This window comes from Protopterus annectens, chromosome 15.part0 (genome assembly GCF_019279795.1).
Source record: "Protopterus annectens isolate FY-2018-M chromosome 15.part0, PAN1.0, whole genome shotgun sequence".
Taxonomy (NCBI): domain Eukaryota; kingdom Metazoa; phylum Chordata; order Ceratodontiformes; family Protopteridae; genus Protopterus; species Protopterus annectens.
In genome coordinates, this window is record NC_056749.1 from 610,626,902 (window position 1) to 610,650,097 (window position 23,196).

General features: G+C 40.9%; 1 protein-coding gene across 1 annotated transcript in view; it reads left to right on the top strand.

The window, feature by feature from the left end:
* The window catches only part of LOC122789953 (fibronectin type-III domain-containing protein 3A-like), a 1,322,139-nt gene that overhangs the window by 655,624 nt on the left and 643,319 nt on the right, over positions 1-23,196 (top strand). The window contains exons 9-11 of the mRNA XM_044057452.1: positions 6,396-6,455; positions 14,170-14,305; positions 17,258-17,311. Coding sequence (XP_043913387.1) covers positions 6,396-6,455; positions 14,170-14,305; positions 17,258-17,311 — 250 coding nt within the window. The remainder of the gene's footprint in view (positions 1-6,395; positions 6,456-14,169; positions 14,306-17,257; positions 17,312-23,196) is intronic.

A 23,196-nucleotide genomic window follows, 5' to 3' on the forward strand; every position in this document is an offset into this window, starting at 1 on the left:
GCTCTTGTTTAAATCCTGACTGAACACTGTCTCTATTTAATCCTTCCTGAGAAATTCCAGTTAACAGATCTTGAATTTACTAAGCTTCCCTTAAATCTCTTACTCCTACTTTTTTAACCAGTAAGACATATATTTATGTTTCTTTAAATATTATGTTATTTGTATATAAGAGTGATATTTCTCTAGTAGTGTGATGTTCTTTACACACATTTATGATTATTATGTTTTGTATTTTTCTTATATTACATATGTATTTTTTGTAAATTGTAGGACTTTTTTGAAGGTCTCAACTTAAGTTTGTATTTCTTATATTATGTATTCTGTGTGGGGTTATTTTTGTTTCATCCTGTGATTGTAGTTTGTTTAGATTATGTTTTCTGTGTAACTAGTGCCCCCCTCCCCCCAAGTCGGACTATCCTGGCAAACAAACCTAAATTGAATAAATAAATAAATAAGTATTTCTCAGGGGGGGTCCTGCCAGTGGATATCCAGAAAACAGTGGTATTGTCGGCCCTTCAGTCCTCATCTAACATGGCCATACGTCTGATTTTTAATGCGTTTGATGTGGCATATGGAGGGCAGCAGGCACTGGCATTACAGTAAACTGGCATGCTTGGATGCATCTTTGTGACTTCACTGAAAGTTTCAAGATGGCCTTTTTTAGTGCCCTCTATGATGGATCCACTGTGTTTGATTCTAAGGTCAAGGAAACTTTGACTAGAAGCCAGTAAAATAGTAAGACCCTCTCTGCTGTTGGAATCCGCTTCAGTACTCCTCAGATATCCTTTTCTAGAAATCAGAGGTCTGGTAAGAAGATGGGGTTCAGGAAGTCACAAGAATCTTATCCAGGAGACTTCTAGTGACAGACCTTCCCATGACAGCGGAGGAGGACATCAGAATGGACATTGCCCCAGGGGCAGGAACAGACTGCAAATCAGGATTTCAGGGGGTCCTTTTCTGAGAAACACTTCTATCTCCCCTGAGTGGTTGCCCGACTCCTGCACTCTAGAGGCAGTTGGGGAGGCAATTGCTCCATCTAGCCTAACAAAGTATAACAGCAAATTCCTGGGTGCAAGACATTATTTCCAGAGGGTATATAATTCCATTTTCCCATCTTCCAAAATGGAAGAGATTGGTTCCTGGTGTCCAATCAGCAGGAACTAGCAGTAGCAGAAATTTTAATGCTTCTAAAAAAAAGAGTCATCCATCTAGTCCGCAAAGACCAGCATGAATCCGGAGTCAGTTCAAGGTTCTTTTTAGTTCCAAAGAAAACAGTCATTTAAATAAATTCATGAAACAGAAAAATTTTTCGATGGTCACAATTCAGTCCATTTTGTCTCTTCTAAAGAAGGATGTCTGGAAGTGCTCACTAGATCTCCGAGATATGTACTGTCACATAAAGATAGAGAGGCATTCGATGAGATTTCTCCATTTCAAGCTGGGAGCCAGTCATTATCAGTTCAGGGCACAGCCCTTTGATCTTACCACAGCCCCCAGGGTGTTCACCAAGATGTTGGCAGTAGTGGCAGCATGGCTTCATCTGCTAGAGATCCAGGTATTCCCATATTTGGATGACTGGCTCCTAACAGCTGCTTTGGATCTAACATTGTGTCAGCTCAAAGACCTCTTGCTTTGGTTGCTTCAGAAATTGGGCATTACCATCAGCATGGAAAAAAGTCAACTTACTCCAACTCAAACTTTAGAATTAATCGGATGCCACTAGAATACACTTTCTCAAATAGTCAGCCTTAGTCCTCATAGGGTGCTCTCCATCCAACTGACAGCTTCAGCTCTCATGAGACATCATTCTCCTCAGCCAGGGTAATCCTTTGGATGTATCACTTTATTCCCCTGGTACCTCAGCCTTTCGCCTTCAAGGAATAAATGACACAGAAAACCAGCAACCTTAAATACAAATACTGAATACTAATCAATCCATTAAACAATTAAATAATTACATAATTGAACATTTCACCAAACTCAATGAACATTGTCAAATGCAGTAAAAAGACTGAGTTAAACCCAAAAATATGTAAATAATGGCAAACATTTTTAACATCTATCAAAATATGTCTACAAGACACAAAATTGCACATCATTAACCTCTAAAAATTAATGGGGAATTCTAAATTCAACCCCCAGGAAACTTATTTGGACCTTTGCTTTTTTGTAGATGAGAATGAGAAAGTACAATTTAAACCTTTTCGAAAACCCACAGCTGTAAACAATTTTTGTATGCTACTAGTATGCATCCCTCACATCTAATTGAGTCTTTGCCTTTTGGAGAATTCAAGCGGGTTATTTTACATACCTCTGATTATAGATTTAGGGAGTAATATTTATCTGAGGTTGAGATTAGACTTATGAACAGGAGTTATTCCAGGGAAGTGCTTGATGAAGCCCAAAGGAAAGCACTAAATGAACCATTAACTGATAGATCCTTTCCCAATGCTTTTGATAGGGATGGTAGAAACGTCATAAGGGGAAATGATAGATGGTTTTATGTCACTAGATATAGCCCTTTTTTGAATATTTTGATGAGAATTCTGAAGGAACTATGGCCCATGGTCATTTCTGATGATTTTTTGAGTACAGTTCTTCCTGAAAAAATCAGTTTTTCTTTTAGCCGTTATTGTAATCTGAAGGAACTTTTGAATAGACATTTAAAAGCTGTGCAACTTGGTAATACTCAGGCTGGCTCATTTAGATGTGGGAATTGTAGTTTATGTAGCAAGATTGGGAATCTTTCTAGTTTTTTATCACTGGTCGTAGATATACTGCAAAGGAGAGATTTAATTGTGAATCTTGTGGAGTAATTTATATTTTGGGGTGTGGCTGTGTGGACACCTGTTGATATATTGGGCAAACAAAAAGAATGGTGAGGATTAGGGTGTTGGAACACTTAGATGACATCAGAAGTCAGAGACGAGAGAGCCCTGGAACTATGTGCCGAATGTTTTTGTAAGAAACATGATGGTAATGGGGCATCTCTGTTTTTCAGTGTTTTGGCAAGACCAGGGGGTTGGAAAGGGAACTTCTGTTCTTTATTGAATCAATTGGAAATAAGATATATTTTAAATTATGGAACTATGTATCCCGGGGGGGGGTTGAATTTAGAATTCCCCATGAATTGTTAGAGGTTAATGATGTGCAGTTTTCTGTCTTTTAGACATATTTTGATAAATGTTAAAAATGTTTGCCATTATTTATATGTAAAAAATATAAGTAGAAGTTTGAATATGGACTTGCATTTAAAATGTTACTTTTTGTGGGGTCTTTTGGGCTTAACTCAAGTCTTTTTACTGCATTTGACAATGTTCATTGAGTTTGGTGAAATGTTCAATTATGTAATTATTTAATTGTTTAATGGATTGATTAGTATTCAGTATTTGTATTTAATTAAGGGTGCTGGTTTTCTGTGTCCTTTATCCCTTGAAGGCGAAAGGCCAAGGTACCAGGAGAATAAAGTGGTACACTGGCTTCGTTTTTGTGTTTAATTATTTTTTCTGAGTGTTTTTTTGATAATCCTTTGGATGCTAGGTTTAATGGCTTTGACCAGTCTATTGGTCCCATTGGCGAGATATCACATGAGAATGCTTGAGCGGACCTTAGCAGTGCAGTGGTCATATGCTTACAATCCTTTTCATTCAAAGATATGAATCACTTCAACTTGTAGAAACCATATCTTAGTGGGCAGCATTTTCATCATTGACAGAGGGTTTCCCTTCATGAGGGATCCTCCTGCAGCAATAGTGATGACGGCTGCTTCCCTTCTGGGGTTGAGGGGGGGCAGTTGGAGGGAAACACTGTCACAGGGTTTTGGTTGCAGACAGAGGCAAAACTCAACATCAATACTCTGGAGATGAGAGCGGTCCTCCTAGCATTGCAGGCCTTCTAGGATGCTCTTCCCAGAGGTGTGATAGGTATTTAGACTGACAGTGTCGATAGTCTGGTATGTAAACCAACAGGGGGGAACAGGCTCTTACCCATTATGTCAAGAAGCGATGATGGTAAGGTAGTGGACCATCTCCTAGCAGCACCCATCCCATGGAATTCCAGTGTTCTAGCAGACAAATTGAGCAGATGTATCTTAATGCCTCAAGAGTGCTCCCCAAATTCAGTAGTGGCTGTAGAAATATTCAGTTCCTGGGAACAACCCTGCTGAGATATTTTTCGTCATTGGCCTCAGGGTCACCTCTGTGCTTTCCCACTCCTTCCATTAATGAACAGATTCATGCAGAACGCAAGGATGTGCAAGGCCAGGATAATCGTCATATCCCCTTTTGGTCTTGACAAATGTGATTTCCCTTTCTATGGCCTCTACATGTTCATCCACCTTGGATGCTGGACCACTTTCCAGATGTCCTTTCTCACCCACGTGGATTTTCATTTCCAGATAAGAAATCCACGAAGCCGACTGTATGGTTCCTCCAATTTTAACATTAGTCATTAATGCCAAGCTTTCCCCTTCACTAGTACACATTCTTACAGCTTTCCAGAAAAACTCTACTGCCAAGACTTATCATAACAAATGGAAAACGTTTTCTATTTGGGCACTGTCTACCCACTCTCAACTCTAATTCCTACTATTCTACAGTTTCTTTCAGAATTCTTTTAGGCTGGTCCCAACTGTTTCACAATCAAGGCACAGTTAGTAGCCATTTCCAATTTCCATGTAGGCTTGGATTATTCCTTCATAGCTTCTTTAAAAATATCAAAAGCCTTCTTAAATGGAATCTTTCATATTAGGCCAGCTATGAGAGACCCACTCCCTCCCTGGGACATTGTTATTATTTTATAGGTATTAACTCAATCACCCTTCAAACCCTCAACATCAGTATATATCAGATTTCTCAAGTGGAGAAATGTATTTCTAGTAGCAATAACTTCAGCCAGAATTATTTCTAAATTAACAAGTCTTTTCTTCTAAAACAACCCTATCTGGTCTTTCAGGATAAAGTCTCTTTAAGAACCAATACTTCTTTTCTACCAAAGGTGGCATCCAAATCTACATTGAACCAATCTATTCATTTACAAGATTTCTTTCCAAAATTTTCTAATGAAGGTGAATATGCGTGTTATATATGCTGGGTGTGCATCATCAGTTGAGATTTTACCTTCACAGGACAAGACCATTCAGGAAATCAGACCAATTGTTTGCTGCTTTCTCAAAACATAAAATGGGGAAGTCATTTTTCAAAGTTACATTGCCCATTTGGCTTTCAGACTGTATCCCTTGTATATATGAAAAAAGGCTTGGTATTGCAATGTAAACCAAAGGCACATTCAGCGAGAGGTGGCTGTATCTACAGCACATGCAAGCCAACTTCCTATTGACTTCTGCACAGCAGCTACTTGGTCTACAATTTACACTTTTATTTGTCACTGTAAATTAGATGAACAATCCAGGTCTCATTCATCCTTTGGCTCTACCATTCTCAGGGATATTCTTTCATGAATTCAGCCAGGCCTTAGTGCTGAGGAATCTGTACCAAAGTTGAATAGGACAAAAATAGATAACATTGGATACAAAAGTTACGTACTTACAATAATGATAGATCCATGTTGTCTGTTTCTCATCTGGTTCAACATCCCACCCACCGAACCCCCCCCAAATTGTCATTTGTATTCGTGAGGACTGGGTTAGGATTAACTAGGCATCTCTTACACTTGCTTAAAGTGTACCTGCCATTTGCTACAGGATGATTTGCTAGTGTGTACTGGTTGCCTTTATTGCTTGTGATAGTAATCAGGATTTCTAAGCAGGGCAAACTCTATCTGAGGTGATTAGGTGGAGAATAGGGAATTATAGGTAGGGGTGGTGCTGGAGCAAGATCGTCCTAATTGGTGCCGATGTTGGATCCCAATACATCTGACAACCCACAGTTGATCCAAATGAAAAACAGACTATGTGGATCTGTCGTTATGGTAAGTATATAACTTTTGTTTTTTTTTCTTATCTAACCCTGTAGTTTTCTGTCAGCTGTGCAACATGTCTACTGATGCACTGTAGAAGGGTATTACTGATAAAAATGGAGCTGATAAAAGTTAACTACTATGAGAAATCATTGGAGACATTTTATCATGTAACTGTCCAGTGCAGGTTTTAGCTTTCAACCAAAAATTGTTGTACAGTTCTCTCTCTCTCACAGGAAGTCTTTATTAGCCAGTCAGAGTTATGGGTTTATACCACTGACTTTAATATATGCATACATGATGATGTAACATAAAACATCACATCTAAGGGAGGTGAAGTTTTGCCTTCTGATTTACATAGTCACAAACAATAAGACTAGTGCGCAGTTACTCTTTCTAGGTTATGCCTTATTGCTGTGTAATTATTTCTTGTACTTTTGCATTGTATTGTTACAAAGAATATTCTTTTTTCTTTGTAGGGGCGAAGAAACAACAGTTACCCTACCTGATCTCCGGCCAGCTACAGACTACTTTGTTAAGTAATGCTCATTTTATTTAATTAAATGTTTATAAACACTTGCTAAATAAAAAAATAATGTCCCTTGAGCATCAAACACTTCCAAACGTATTTTATGTTTTACATTTTGAGCCCTGCACAAATTGTGCCATATACTGGTGGTTCATGACATAACAGTTCATTTTTTTTAGAAATGTTCTTTACAATGCCATTCTTAATTGTTTTGTTATGAGTAAAAACATTACACATGTGACTTAAGAGTTGAGAAAAAAGTGCTACTATATAAACAGATTGTTAGTAGAAAAGGCCCATGTCTCACCCAGTTTGTTTTTTTGTGGGATTGAGTTCTCACTTAAGCGACAGTTTGCCACACTTCAGTCCTCATCAAGGTATTCTTTGAGTATGCTAAGGAGCATTACATAATGCCATAATCAGCCCTACTCCCAGTTAAAAAAAGGCCGTGGTGCATGCCATTAAACAATGGATTGCAGTACACTCCAGTGGCCGTAACTATATCTTGGCCCCCCTCTAGAGTGACCTTGCTTTTTCATCCTTGTGTAGCAGAAGTGAGGAGAGTGCTTCTTATCAAATAAGCTCTTCTTCTCTTTCCTTCCCCCTCTTTAGGGTTAAATGTCTCTATTTGACCTACCTCTGCAGTGTCTGTGAATACATACATGGCTTTTACATCATGTTAGGTCATGGAATTGTGAGGGTCTTGAGAAACAGGGTTTCTTGTATCCTTATGGTCCCATTGGCAAAATTGCACTCGAGAAAACTGCAGTTGTTACTGAAAAATACCGGGTCTCAGCACCAACACTTCAGAAACAGCAATCCCTGTCCTACCTTACCTGAAAAGATAAATTCTGAGGTGGGAGTAGATTGTCAGGACCAGCCCAGGAGTCCAATTCCAACTTCCAGGGACTGTCCAAACCCTAACTGCAGGCAGCTCAGACCTGGCCAAGGTGGCGCAGCTGGGGAAAAACTCAGGGTCCAAGGGGCATGGGACAGGCATCTAGCAACATAACACATCAGTATAAGGGAGATGAAGGCAGTTATTCTAGCGTTAAGAACATTGCAAGAAAGACCAGTTCCAGGAGCAGTAAAGATGCTAACAGACAACACAACAGTGATGTGGTATATAAGCAAACAGGGAGGAGCTTTTTCCTCAACGATTAGGACACCCTCCCATAGCTGCTTGCATACTGGAGCTAGATAACCTGCCAGTAGACAGTGTGAACAAATCCCTCCTAGACAAACGCCACACACAAATGGGGTGTACTAGAAATGGACCTTTTTTCTTCCCCAGAAAATAGGCAAAGTGGGAAGTTCTGTTCAAAGATTCATCAGAGAAGAGTATGGAGATCGGATGTATTCTTTCAGCAAATTAGACCTCTTTTTCTATGCCTTTCCTCCAGTGCCCTTTAATCCCAGAGTATTGCAGAAAGTGCGGACAGACAGACCAAGGATGATCCTCATGGCTTCTTACTGGCCCAGACAGCACTGGTTCTCATAACACTCAGTGAAAGGAGAATCATGGCACTCCCCTTCTTCATGGACCTCTTAACCCAGAACAAGGGTTCTGCCATCCATTAAAACCTAAAACCACTCAAGTTGACAGCTTTGATTGGTTACTGATTCCATCCAAACAATCTTTTTCAGAGTTCATGTTGTCATCATTAAAGGAAGCTAAAAAACTGAGTACTGAGAACTGTTTGGCAAAATGGAAAAGGTTTTCTGTCTGCTGCAAAGGTTAAATGGTATTCTACCCACCCAGACATCATTGGAATACGTACTAGCTGCTTTTTTTGTATTAACGACTGCTTTTTGTTGGAGACGAGCAAACTGCAGGCGCAAGCTGTTAGTCATAAGAGGTCTGAACAGTATTTTATGAAATGTGCTAGATACAATGTAATTAATATTTAAAGTTACATTAGCAAGCAATTCAGTGAAAAAGTAAATGAAGTTTGAAACTGTGGCAAGTGAGTACATTCTGCATGTAATTGCCTCTTAGCAGCCTTAGTGCTTTCATGCATTTAAAGTGCAGAGTCTAGTTATGTATTTGATGGTTGCTACTGCACTTTTTCTTAAGTCTGAAAAGTTAATATTTGCTGAAAGCATGCAAACACCTGAGAAGGGAAAAGCAGTGAAATAAGAATAGATTATAATCAGTGGGACCACATGCTTTAACATAAGCTTCAGTATGGATAACCTTAATTTTATAGTAAGTAATGCCTGTAAGTGCAGCCATTGATTTGGAGAAACTGATTTTTTGGGGGGAAGGGGGATTTCTATCTGGAAAGCCTCCATAATGGTAAAGGTGATGGGAGCTTAAAAATCTATGTATGTATTTATTTTTTGTTTCATGCAGAAATAAACATTTAGACAGCATTCCTTCCTGGGGTGCCTCAACAGCATTGTAGGTAGTTTTAGCCATTTTGCTCATGACTTTCAACAATTAATTTGTCATTCAGCACCATTATAGGGACAGTGCCATAGGTGGTATACATCGGTAACTTTACCTTGTGAATTCTGACTAGTTGCTACTGAAAAGCTTCTATACAGTGTTGCTTGAGCTAGCAGTAGTACCTAAATTTAACGGAGTCAAGCTGACCTACTTACTCATTGAAATGCCTGTTTTTATTACTGCTACAACCATTACTGTTACTATGATCAATAAATTACCCGATCTGAAGGAATGATAACTTTTTCCAAATAAGGTGAAAGGAGTATACATATCAGAAGATTACATATAACTGAACTCAGCTAGTTAATTTATGTATGTGTCCATGTTTTTGTCATAGTGGGGACTGAAAATCTTCTAGCCCCTCTCACATCCAGTTCGGATTCATCAAGGGCAGATTTTGCCTGTTGAACCTGGTTGACTTCTTTGAGACTGTCACCAAGGCCCTGGATGAGAGAAAGTCAGTGCATACAGCTTACCTTGACTTGGCCAAGGCATTTGACACAATCCTCCACTCGGGCATCATCAAAAAGCTAGCACAACTTGGCGTAAATCCCTATGTCATCAGATAGGTGGCCATTTGGCTCACTGATTGGACCCACAAGGTCAAAGTAGGAGCCTCCATCTCTCACAGCAGACCTGTCACTATTGGTGTTCTCCAGGGATCTGTCCTAGGACCCCTACTGTTTGGCATCTACTTCTCAGAGGTCCAGGCAAAGACAAAGGCCCGTGGCTGACCAAGTTTGCAGATCACTGTAAGTTGGGTGCTGTCATTGACTCCCCAAATAATGTTAATATACTGCAAGAGGGTCTCACAGCAATAAGTGACTGGTGCCAAAGTCATGGCCTTAAGTTAAATGCAAAAATATGTATTATAATACCATTCAGCAAAAACACACCCCTACTGATTACCACATTAACGGCAATCCCTAAGCACACTTGTGGTGAGAGACCTGGGTACTCAGGTTGGCAACAATCTCACATTCAAACATCATGTAGCAGCAGTGGTTAGCAAAGCCTTTTACTTGGTTCATCTCATAAGTAAAGGGATTGCATCCAGAAAAAAGGAGGTTATTACCTCTCTGTACTCCTCCCTCATTAGGCCAATAATTGAGTATAATGCCCCCGTTTGGAGTGTACCTCTCCAAATACATGAACCAACTGGAAAGACCACAGAAATACCTCACAAAGTGAATCCAATCTCATTGACAGGGGCAACAGGTGCTGACTGAGGTTTCTTTTTTGGGGCTAAAGTCTTGGCTAGACTTGTAAGGGCCCCAGGGCAATTAGTCTAGTAACCTCCATTGATCCTATGAATGCTTCCATAATGACTGTGCTGATGCTGATAATAATAGTAATAATAGTTATAACGTTGTCATATCTGTTTTTCTAAAGTACTGCTTACCCTGTATCCTTTTTAAGTTATTATTTTATAACTTGATATATCCAAAAATAGCCTGATGAGAATATGCAAGCTGATGTCAATTAATTTTGCACTCAAGGATGTTGCATTCCAGATATAATGTTTATGGGGACCTAGAGTATACTGTGGTGAGGTAACAATCATTTACTGACTCTTACTGTCCACTAGCACACATTGAGAGAACTGTGACATCCAGCTTTTGTTGACTGTCAACAGCATCAGTTTGTCTTAAGTGGCATTGTCCTCAGATTTGTGTCAGTGGTCATCTCATAGACATTTCAGTGCTCAACATAAAACAATGGCTAATTGAATTATCTTTTTAAAGCAGATCACTGCAGTTCTATGCAGCACTGTCTAGCTGAGGTGTGAGGCTGGTCCTGCATGAGTTATAGGTTATACTTTGGCTGAGATGCTAGTGTCATGCTCCAGAACAGATTTTTTTTCCCTGTTGCTAGAATCTGTGTCTTAGCTGCTCAGTAATTTTAACCAACATCTGGCTATGTCATTTAGTAGTTGTTATGGTGAGTACAATAAGGAAGTAATGTGAGCTGAGACAATGTGAATGCTCCTTGATGCATACCATGGTCACACTTGTCCTGTCTACCAGTATCAGCCAGCATTGTTTTCTCTAGAATTTCCTATGGACTCAGGTGTGGACTTCATTAGCATCCCCTGCACTTTCTATGTTTGTCTGTTTGTTTAATTTTGTTTTTTGCTGTTCATGCCATTATGATCTCAATCCTTGCTGACAGTAAAATATTCCTGTTCTTACATACCCTTTGCTTTTTTCTTTGGATATATTTCTGAATTTGAAAAGAATGGCAGAAGGAGGCGCCCTAGGAATCCGTGAGAGTCCCTCTCAGTTTATGGTGGATAAATGGGGATTTTATTTATTTGTTTATTTGTTTGTTTATTTGCCATTTGTTTACTAGTAAAGTCCATATGGGTATGAGCCCATTTTCAGTGGAGGCCCAAGGAGAAAAGCTTCACAGTACACATTAAACAGAAATGAAAAAAAATCGAACAGTGTTTATAAATATTAAGACAATAATAAAGCAGTACGATTTGTGAATACAATAAAAGAAAATAGGCAAATTATAAGGCAAGCAGTAAAGTTGACCATACATTATATACAAGATAGAAGAGAGTTCCTAATATGCAAGTCACATAATGATGCATGAAAAATGTATAACAGAATAAGAGGTCGTAAAAGCCATATACTGTTTCTGGCAGGAGAACTAGGTAGTACATTTCAGTCCTAAATTCTTGGTTAAGTAAAGGTTAGTTTAAGAATATAAATAAATGACATTAGAACATTAAGGAATTAGAGAGGTGAGGCTAGGAAGTAGGTAATGCAGGAAGGAAAGCAGGATATATAAAGAGAAAGTCTGTTAAGATGGGGAAGAAGGGAATAGGAAAGAGTACTAAGATGGTAGGGAGCCGGGCAGGTCCAATTATTGGTTAGGTGTTCTTTCAGCCTAGACCTGAAGGAATAGTAGTGGAGTACAAGTCTGGTTTCACCTCAGATTTTGGTTATAAGATGGCTTCTTTTTATATTCCTACTAGTGAAAGTACCATATTGTTCATGGTTTTTCAGGTCTCCCAAGAGTGATTATCTTCCCTGACTTGGTGGAGAAGGTGAGACAGGTCTGCTCTGCCGTGCATCTTTCTGGAGTCCTGAAGCCTGAGAATGGCACACCCACATTCTGTCTGTTGGGAGAGAGTGTCCTGCTGTGTTCATTCCACCTTTTCCCCACCTGACTGATTTGGTCCTGTATCTGCGCAAACTGATTGTGGGAAATGACCCCGGAGACATCTGGCCCCATATCAAGGTACTTTGAGTTGTTTCTTCTTCTAAGGCCTCTCCCACAGCCTAGTTTGACAGATTGGCCCTAGTAAAAGAGTCACAGGAGGAGTCTCCACCAGAGTCTGAGACCTGAATTCAAAAGACGGGGTGCTTCTTCAGCCATTGGTGGTATGTACAGTCACAGATGAGGGACTTCAGCAAATGCAGCCAGAGATAAATGCCATCATCTGTCCAGTGCAGGTATTTCTTTTTCCCCATACCTCCCTGGCATCCATGAGGCAACATGTGAACCTCTCTCCCCTGACTCGCTATGCACCAGTCATGCATTTGCATTAATAATATTTTTGGAAAGAGCTGTACCCTAGAGTCAAGGGATAGAGTGGGTTCCCCTTCATCTGACCCATCAGGAGCTCAGATAGTGAAGGGGGCTTTCATTATTGAGACAATTCTTGGGGGGATGAAGCCTTCTTTAAGGAGGATATCCATTGTATGGGTCACTCTTGCTTAGACATAGCCTTTGGACTTTAGCCGTAGAAGATCTTATGACTGAGCTGACTTCTGGAGTTTTGCAGTATTCCAGGTCTATGGGACATTAGTTTTGCCAATAAAATGGTGATGCCCGCCCTTTACATCTTTAGTTCTGTCTTATTGCATTGTGGTTTGCATAGCGTATATGCAACATGGTCAGTATAGAGTTTGGACATGATTTTGATAAGTACCTCATTGGGGAACTTTTTTTTTCTTTCCCTACTGTTAACAGTTATCTTGGTTGAGTCACACAACAGCTCTCAAACATTTGAACTCAAAGAACCTGTTATGGGTACAGAAGACAGTATTAGTAGTTAGAGAGTGCCAGAGTTCTGAGGCTCAGCTGAGAGGTGCCATACGTATACACAACAGCAAACTATTTAACTGTGACTCTTGACCAGTCAATGGATGTCTGTTGTCTCGCTCCTGCCACATGGCAGATCATTCCTAACACTCTCTGTCTAACATCCTCCACAAGATTAGTTTAGATTACCTCATTTGTTCCTCCATTTTGTTTTTAGCGCATGTCCTTGCCAGCTATCTATTTATGAAGTTCCTTCTGTGAAAACAGATGTCTCCAAAGAGAGAGAGTCAAGACTCATTTTTAGAGGGTGAGGAGGAATTGGATTACAACTCCCAGATATTCTAACCTGTAGAGAACGTATAATTTGAGGAAACCTTGAGCTTAATGAGAAACCATTTCAAACCAGTGAATTCTCAGTATCCCAGAAAAGATGTATGGATCTTCAGGGACTGGAAGGAAGCCTTTGAAACTGCATACTTGGAGCCAGGTTCCCATCCCCCTGTCTGAGACCTGACCATTTTTGTAGGGTCCAAAAATCGGGTTGGTTCCCAGTAGTACATCCAGCTGCAATTTCCACACTTCTCCTCTGTTGGGTTTGCTAGCTCCATGGTTATGTCCCTGTAGAGAAGGGGCAAGCACCTTGCAATTAAAAAAAAAATGTTGCAATACATTTGCAGCAAAAACTAATTAAACAGTAAGCTAATAGCAATTAATCTGAAAGTAAGTATGGTTTCAGTATTTTTGTTGTGTGTGTGTTTTTTTAATGAGTGTCTTTCTGTGTTACTTGTTCAGGGATAGATTTTGGTTGACAGAGAAATTGGCTTCAGTGAAAAATGGTCCTGGGAGAGTCTACATTTGTTTTTCTGGCCTAAATATCATGCTAACCAGGATTTTTTACACATCTTATGTTTTGTATGTCAGACAGCATTCTTGCTTTGCTAGATTGGAGCTTATAAAGCAAAGAGGAGCAGCATTTAACTATTGGGAATAGTTGTACTACATGCTCAGCATTTTTACTTATTAATCATTCAGTTAAACTTTTAACAATTACTATACTTGACTGTTGTGCTATGCTAGGTTGCTGTTTTAAAAGGAATGTAATTTGTTGCTGCCATTCAAAAAAAGTATGTGTACATATGTCATATTTGTTATTTTGAAAACGTTATCTGAGAAATGTTTTATAATATACTACTGTGCTTTTTTCATCTCTCAGAGTTTCTGCATTTTCAAACTCTTTAAGGGGATCATCAGAGACGGTGAGCTTTACAACAGAATGTAGCGAACCAGACCCTCCAGCTCCACCCAGATTGGTCAACAAAACCAAAAGTAGCCTATCTATGCAGTGGAAGGTATGTATCATTTAATTGCTTTATTAGTGTTCTTATACATGACTCTATGCTGCCTTTTTTGTTTTAGCTGGACAAATGTGGGACCCAATTAAGAAATGGATGATTATAAGCAAAAACAGAGAAAATGGGGTAAAGTTTAGTTCTGTCGATAATGATGCCTGTGATGTTGCCAGAACCATTGCTTCATATTAAGATGTTATGTTCACTGTGGTTATATGCAAACCTTTAGTTTCGTTCTGTTGTATCAGCTTTTCCTTCCAGAAGTACTAATTATTTATTTCAGACAACACATCTCTGTATGATTGTGATCTTTTTCACGCACGCTTTTTATAACCTTGCATTTGCATTCTGAATTATTTTTAGAATGACTGAACTCCACATCTGTTTATTCCTTTCTTAGTTGCTTTTACAGAGGTTTCCTCCCCTCATTTTTGGAGTGGGACAATAACCATTTCTTGAAAGGATGGATAACATAATACACACATATAACACAGTACCTGATACCCCTTTTCACATATGTATTTTTTTTTCTACAATGTCATTACTAGGTTAGCTGAAAATGGAAAATAAAAAGTTGTTCAAATCCAAAGCCAAACAGTTCCTTACAATTCTTATAGCCATTGCATTATACAACTTGTTGCCATTTAACATATATATGTATTGTTGTTGAGACGCAAGTCTAGGCTATAATAGTGTTTAGTGTGGTGACATCAGTTATGACAAAACAAATCTTCCTGTAACAGTTTCACATTTTTTATCTTATTAAATCTGCAGATCTAAAATAAGTAATTTTTGTTTCCTTACCACTGGCTGCAATACAAAATTGCACCAGATAGTAATGTTGACCCAGTAGCTGAAACAATTAGCTTCTAGGTCTAGGGTAAATCAGTTGGATTCTTACAATGTTACGTATACCACAGAGGTAAGGTAACCTGGGAATCATTTTTATTTATACAGTCATATAATGTTATATTTGTTGTTCCTCGTATCAACATATCACATAAATACACTTCTTCCTGTTTATATGCCACAGATAAATCAGTTTATATACTTGAATGTAAAATATTTCATCACAAAACATTTCAAATATTTTCTTGGCCTACTTCCCCACTTTGATTACTGAATCACTTTTATCTGCCTTCATAACCTTCAGTTTTGTTTGTATCATCATCATAATCATGAAAACTTGTAAATGTTGTAAGTGTATTAGCATGTTTAGAGGGAATAAAAATGTAGTCTTTACCCCAAAATGTACAGATAGATGGCAGTCTTATAAATGCATATCTGAAAACTGACGATGTTAAACCACTTGTACTGTATAATTTCACAAGTGGAGCTTCGGGTTTTATTTGTGATGACTCCATCCTCTTGTAGCTGTACCAACAATCCACTGCTTCTTTAGATTCAGTATGAAGGGCCTTCTTGTTGTAATGGTAAAACTTCACATAGCAGCTGCTGCTGACAGACATTTGTATCTGCATCATGAATGGATGCCAATTAGTATGTTATGCCAGTCAGTGCTCCAACAAATCCTTCTGTTGCGATGATTCTCTCTATTGCCAGTTGTTCCTTTTCCTCCTTTTTCACCTGCTCATAATATAGCATTGCAGTGGACATTATTTTCAACTTGTTAATCTTCTTTAGTTGCCTCTTCATTAATGTTTATCATATTTGTAGTAGCTGCGTAGATTACAAAATAGTCCTTCACGTCATAAGTTCATAGCTAAGTACTAGGCTAGCTGCCCTTGTGGGCCATTTTAAGCCTAGCCATTGTCCCTTTTGGTGCTTGAACATATCCTATGTGGTTAGAGATTGGCCTTACGTATCACATGGTCATTAGTTATATATTACTCCTGGGATCATACCGTAGATAATTTGAGGAAATTCATGCATGGGATAGAGCGTTTATGAGCTGCCTGTATCCAGTAGTAGTACTGGAGACAGTTCTGGGGTAAATGTCCTGTGTCCCATCCATAGATCCAAGTTATGCTTAAATATGGACAGGGATGAACTAGGTTTTATATGGATGAGGAATCTGTGCCAGAGCAGCAGTATCCTCTTAGTGCTACACTTCTCCCACCAAACCGTTCTGGTGATGTTTCATAAGAGGTTTAGATCTCTAACTTTAGTATTTCTGATGCCATTTGACTTGCTAATGTCCGGTAAATCCATTAGTATTGAGTTGGAGGATGCCTTGTATGCTAGACACAGATCATGTCTTGACAAGTCTGTAGGGTACGGAGTATATTGACAGGACTTTGAGTCTGTGCATGTAGGACTTGTTGTTTAGGCCTTTTATCTTTTAGTAAGGTATCTCTGTGGGTGTTCTAGTTATGTCAGTAGCTGGTCTGTTTGTAGAGGTAACTTACCCACTTTGATTTTTTGTGTCCTATCTGTGAACCATTTGGCAATTCAGTGGGTAACAATAGGGGGTTATTGCCAGTTTATTTAGCTTTTCTACTATGCCTGAGTGGGTAATTGTGTCAAAGGCTGCTTCAGCAAAGTATTAGTTTAAGGATGTGCACACTTATGCAACCAGCTTATTGTACTTTTTTATTTTTTATATTTTTTTCCTTCTAACAGATTTGTTTGTTTTTCAATTGAATTGTACAGGTCATATTAAAGGTGGGAAAAGTTTTAAAATTATTTATTGTGGTCTCATTTTATTATATCACAAAAATCTGGCATTTAGCAGGGATGTGTAAACTTTTTATGTCCACTTTACATCCCCTCCTTTCCACCTAAAATTCAATAACACTGCAAATGTGACTTTCTATAAGATTTAATTCAACAGCAGTATAAATCCTACTTGTAGAGAAAAATGATCTTTTTAGTTGAAAAATAAAGTATGTATGTATTTATTTTCAAAATTGTTTGCAAGTAACACACTGAAATAATTTAAAGTGAATTAATTAATTGATTGATTGATTGATTATTTATTTTGTTATCTAGGCACCAAATGACAATGGATCGAAGATCATCAACTATCTTTTGGAATGGGATGAGGTAGGGCAGTCTTACTTTCTGAAACTCTAATTTCAGAGCAGCTTTCCTGTTCATTGCCAGTAAATAGAATGCTGTAACTGATAATGTGAGTGTCTTAAAATGTTATTGTATTGCATGCATTCTTTTATATTTAACACACTTAGCTGGCTGAGATGCACAGTTTGGTATTACATGATTTGAAAACATGCATGTTTGACTGTCTTGTTTATGTATTTTAAAGTCTCTAATTTGATGAATTAAATGGGTGTAGTCAGACCCTTACTTCAGAATAAGAGAGAGGAAGAACTTAGCCACTTCCTTTAACACTCATTTCCATCATTATTGTGTGTTTAGTTATTACTGCATGTTTAGTTAGTTTGCAAATTTGTCACATCACCATACTACACAAAGTACTGGATTGTAGATTACATGATTTATTGTGCTAGAATATGTGTTTTTTGAAACCGTCATAAGCTGCAGTGATGTCAATCATATTGATCACTACTGCAGTAGCCTTAGCTATATGGATTATATCCTGCCAAGGATATAACAGCCACCCAGCTTCCAAAGCTTCAAAGGACCTTTTACGCACCCAAATTGTCAAGCAACTTGAGCTGAGCAGAATAAAAGACAAGACTGGGTGGAAAGCCCTTCAGAGCTTTACTGCTTTCAAAGAGTATGTTCCTGTGAGGCTTTCGAGGATTGACATTCGACTTGTGCTTTCATTTGCTGAACAGATAAGTTCTCTTTGGGGAGAAAACTTCCAATCTGAAGTTGTCTTCATTTGCTCTTCGACTTGTAGGTACTCTGATCCAGCATGGATCAACTCAGCCGCATTTCCAGCATCTGATCTGAGCTCCAAGCTCCTCCCCTACCCATAATATCCCTGTCTCCTGTCTCCCTTCAGATCTCATTTGCCATGCTTGGAGTAAGCATTGTGATCCTTTGCTCTGAGCTTCTGTTGTGGTAAGTGACTGTGTTTTCTTCTATCTATATGACTTTTTCTACTTAAATTTCTTTTTTATCTTTTCTACCTCCCCTCGTGCGTTCGTGTCAATTAAAAAAAAAATCCTTCTTTCTGCCTTTCTATCGAGCGTGTATGCGTGACTGTTTGTGTGTGTATGTGTGTGTGATCTGGTTGGGCCTGTCAGTATCAGTCATGTCTGAGACCTCCAAACCAGGGTTCCTTAAGTGCATGGACTGTGGCCATAAGGTCACCCCAGCTTATGACCACACTCTGTGAGTTGAGTGCCTAGGAGCTGCTCATTTAGAGTCCTCCTGTTCTGTCTGCATGGGGTTCAATCCCTACACATTGATGGACAGGAGTAACAAGCTGATTATCAAGGGCCTTCTTCCCCCTCCTACCTCCGGGGTCCAGGTCTCCTCAACCCAGGCTTCTACGTCTGTCTCCACCCTGGCCACTGGCACTCAATGTCCTGCCAAGAGGTCCGGGGACAGGGACAAGCCATCTAAACACAAGGACAAGCGGTCCCCTGATCGCTCGTCCACCGCTGGTCCACCAGCCAAGGTCCAATTGGCTCAGAGAATGGAGTCTCCCTGGCTCCATTCCCCTAAATTTTCTCCGGAGCTGGAGGAATTTCGGAACCATTCGCCGGCTCAGGCTTCACCTCACCGCCCTTCTAAGCCGGTGTCGGTGGCCTCTTCATCCAGATCCATCCACAGCCTTTCCGTAGCAGAGGTGGACAGGATGATGTGGATATTTATCTGCACCCAGATACAGATGGGAGTCTTGCCTGCCCCCTCTTCCTCCGGAGCAGGGGGCAGGCAGTACAAGTTCATACCAGTTACTCCTGCTATGATCCGACCCCCATTTTTGGAGCCTTCAGATCCGAGTACCCTCGACGTTGAGGGCTGGGGTCAGTGCCACTGGTACCTTGTACCTTGATGCCAGCCATTACCTTGAGTAGGTCAGATCCGATGAGCTCAGATGCATCCAGCTCTCGGAGCTGAAGCCTCAGCGCCAGATCCAAGGGGATGGTATCGTCTCCAAGTTTTTCAGAGCAGAGCCTTCCTCTTGGAATCTCGGCACCTGGAGGTTTGACTCTGGCTCCCCTGTTGATTCAGAGGGTTGCGGACCTGCCTGTAACCCTTTCTTGGGGTCCCTTCTCCTTCTGCTTTCAACATGATGGAGAGGGTTCTCTCGATCCCTTTGAGACCCTTGACGATCTTATCTTCGGAATCCGCCCTGGCTCCCTCTGTTTCTGGTGTGGATCTAGCCATCCTGATTCCACAGGGACAACCTGCAACCTCTTTGCCCCAGGGAGCTCCAGCTTGGGAACAACGAGACATTGGAGAGTTCTCCTCAGAGACCTCAACTAAAGAAGTGCCTTGCAAACATATGTGTAAAAAGAGGCACTTGGACTCCCCGCCGGAGTTCCTCACAGAAGACACCGATTTAGAGGAAGGGGAAGGTTCCCCCTGGTCACCTCCTGAGGATGTCTCCTTTGGAGACATCATGGAAATTCTTTGATAGCGAGGGGGGTGGCCTGCCTAGAAACCTAACCCAGATGATCAGTGTTCCTGGAGGCATTTAGCACAGGACCCTCTACTTCTTGGGTGTCCCCTTCCCGCAGATCCTCTGGTGGATCTAATTACATCTCTGGTGTGGAAGGAGCCAGACGTGGTGGAGCCAATCCCCAAATGCCCGGATAAGATTTTAAGCACACCATCCAATAGGAATTACTGGACTAAGGGATCCCCTGTTGATGCCATGGTGGTGGCAGTGACCACTGAGAAGGGGCTCGCACAGGGGAGCTCTACAGTTCATCCACTGTACTGTGAGTCCAGGACGATGGACTGTTTTTGGAAGTGGGTGTATGCTTCAGTGACATTTTCAGTGCGTGCACTGAACTACTTGGCACACGTGATTAGGCTTTAGTGAGATCTGGTCAAGGAAATCACTGAGTCTACTCCTGGGTCCATTTCAGCGGAGGACAAAAAAGTTTTCTCCTCTCGAATGGCCACCCTCACTTCGATTGCTAACACCTCTATGCATCTCCTCTGTGCTACCGAGGGCACCACTAAAGCTGCCGGAACAGGCATTGCCATCAGGCGTCACACCTGGCTCAGACTTTGTGCCTTTACAGAGCCCTTTAAAGCATCTTTTATTAGCGCCCCATGTGACAGTTCCACCCTTTTTGTAAAGTTGGTACGTGCCACTCTAGTCCAGAGTGAGAAACACAACAGTAAAGTCCAGAGTGAGAAAGATGGGAAGACTTTGTCTACCATCGGGATCCACTTTTCAGCCCCTCAATGAACCTTTTTAAGGAATCAGCAAGGGCCAAGAAGATGTAGTTCCAGAAATCTCAGAGCTACCCCCAGTTGACTCAGGATTCGCCTTTCCCCAGAGACAGAGGGGGATTCAATAGATGCTACCTGCGATGCAGAGGGGGTCCTAGGAATCAAGGGTCTCGAGAGTCTTTCTCAGACAGACCTGAGCAGCCCTGAAGGGTTGCCTGGCTGCTTGGTTCTATAGGCAGTTGGGGATGCCTCTTGCTACACACAACGGCCTAGAAGTCAATCACAGATGATTGTTGGGTGTTGCAAATCATATCCAGAGGCTATTCTATCCCTTTCAATCAATCACCTCTTCTGCCCAAACATCTCCCAGATGTTCCACCCTCACAAAGGGAAGAAACAGCACTGGAAATTGCAAAGCTGCTAGAAAAGCAAGTCATTCCACCCGTCCCCTCAGACCAGACCAGACCAGTCATTTATTCCAGATTCTTTTTGGTGCCAAAGAAGACAGGGGACTTAAGACCCATTCTAGATCTCTCCATCATAAATCTGTCAGTTGCCAAGACAAAATTCCGGACAGTCACTCTTCAGTCTATCCAGCCCTTTCTGCAAAAGAGCGATTGGATGTGCTCATCGACCTTCAGGATGCCTACTACCACATCAGAATGGACAGGCACTCTCGCAGGTTTCTCCACTTACGACTGGGGGACAGTCATTACCAGTTCAGAGTGCTCCACTTTGGTCTCACCACAGCTCCCAGGGTGTTCACCAAAGTGATGGCAGTGGTAGCGGCTCACCTGAGACTACAGGGATTCCATGTCTTCCCCTACCTGGATGATTGGCTCCTTGCTTGCCCCTTCCAGGCATCGACTCTGCCAAGCAAGGGATTCCCTGCTTCACTTAGCCCACCAGTTGGGCATAACCATCAATCTCAACAAATCGTTACTGGCTCTGGTTCAAGTGCTAGATTTCATTGGAGCTCAGTTGGACACGATTCAAACCAAGGTCTTTCTAACCTCAGAGAGAATTCAGTCTCTGAAACTACATGCCCTCTGTATCCTTTAAGCTCAAGTTCTGACTGCAGAATTGGTATTATGGGCATTAGGGTCCATGGCAGGCACGATAAATCTCTTACCCATGGTCCAGTTACACATGCGGGTACTTCAATGGACCCATGTGTCTCACCCTATTTGAGTATATCAGGTGTGCAGGGACTCTGTTCTGTGGTGGTTTCATTCCCCGGATCTTCTCCGGGGTCGCCCTTTTCTTCTGCCTCCCCCTTTGGCCATGGTGACCACAGATGCCTCCCTACTGGGGGGGGGCAGCTTTGGAAGGACAGTCCAAGGTATGTGGTCCCCCTACAAAACTTATTTGCATATCACCATCCTGGAGATGAGGGCGGTGCTCCTAGGGTTGCAAGCTGTCCATGCCCACCGTCTCCTAGGGATGATTGCTATCCAGACTGACAATATGTCAGTGGTCTGGTACATCAGCAAGTATTTTATTTTTTTTATTTATTTTACATTTGTTGACCGGGCTAGTCCAGTTGGATATATGTCCATTTTCAGTGGAGGCCCGGGGAGAAAAGCTCCACAAATTACAACAACATAAAAGGTCAAGACAAAGACAATAACAGTATAATTTGGTACATAAGAAGTTTTAACAATTATAGTACAAGCCTAAGATTATATATTTTATATTTCAGTAGGAAAAAGGAAAAATTTATCTAAGAATAAATGAATAAGACTAATACATTTGTATTAAAAATGGTGTAGTACAAATCTTTATAACATATTACAAAATTAGATACACCTAGTAATTTATGATAAGAGATACTAAGGTCTCACAAAAACCTAAGAAAGAAAAACACTAGAGATCAAGTATAGAAGAACAGCAAACAAGGATGGATTTCTAGTGTTATTTAACACATAGGTTGTGATACTATATGAAGGTGTTTGATCATTCCACAGTATATACTTATTTACATGAGAAAAAATCCTAAGGAAGGTTAAGCTCACTAAAAAGTAGGGGGGAACCAGGTCTTATCCTCCGTGTCGCAAGGCCATGAGAGTGTGGGAATGGGTGATCTCCACTGGCTGTTTTCTGGTGGCAACGCACACTCCAGGGAGGTCCAACATTCTAGCCGACAGGCTCAGCAGGTCTATCCTGATGCTTTACAAGTGGTCTCTGAATCCTTTGGTAGCGAAACAGATCTTTCTCAAGAGGGGTCAGCCTTGCTCTGATCTGTTCGCCTCTCCTTCCAACGTGAAGTGCAGCGAGTTTTTTGCTCTGAACCCCCCTCACGGGGAAGCCCTCAGAGACGATTTGGTTCATGCTTGGCCCACCGGTCTTCTGTATGCTTATCCTCCTCTGCCCCTAATCACAAAATTTCTTCAGAAAGCTCACAGTCTGGGGAGCTCTGTCATCCTCACTGCCCCATTCTAGCCTCGCCAAGTATGGTTTCCCTTTCTGTGGTCTCATGTTGTACGTCCACCCTGGATGTTAGGTCCGATTCTGGATCTCATCTCTCATCCCTCAGGGATTCCACATCCAGACCTGGTCAATCTGAAGCTCACTGCTTGGCTGCTCCAGTTCCCATGATAGTCATGACTCCTGGGTTATCTTCACCCGTCAAAAGGATTTTGGTT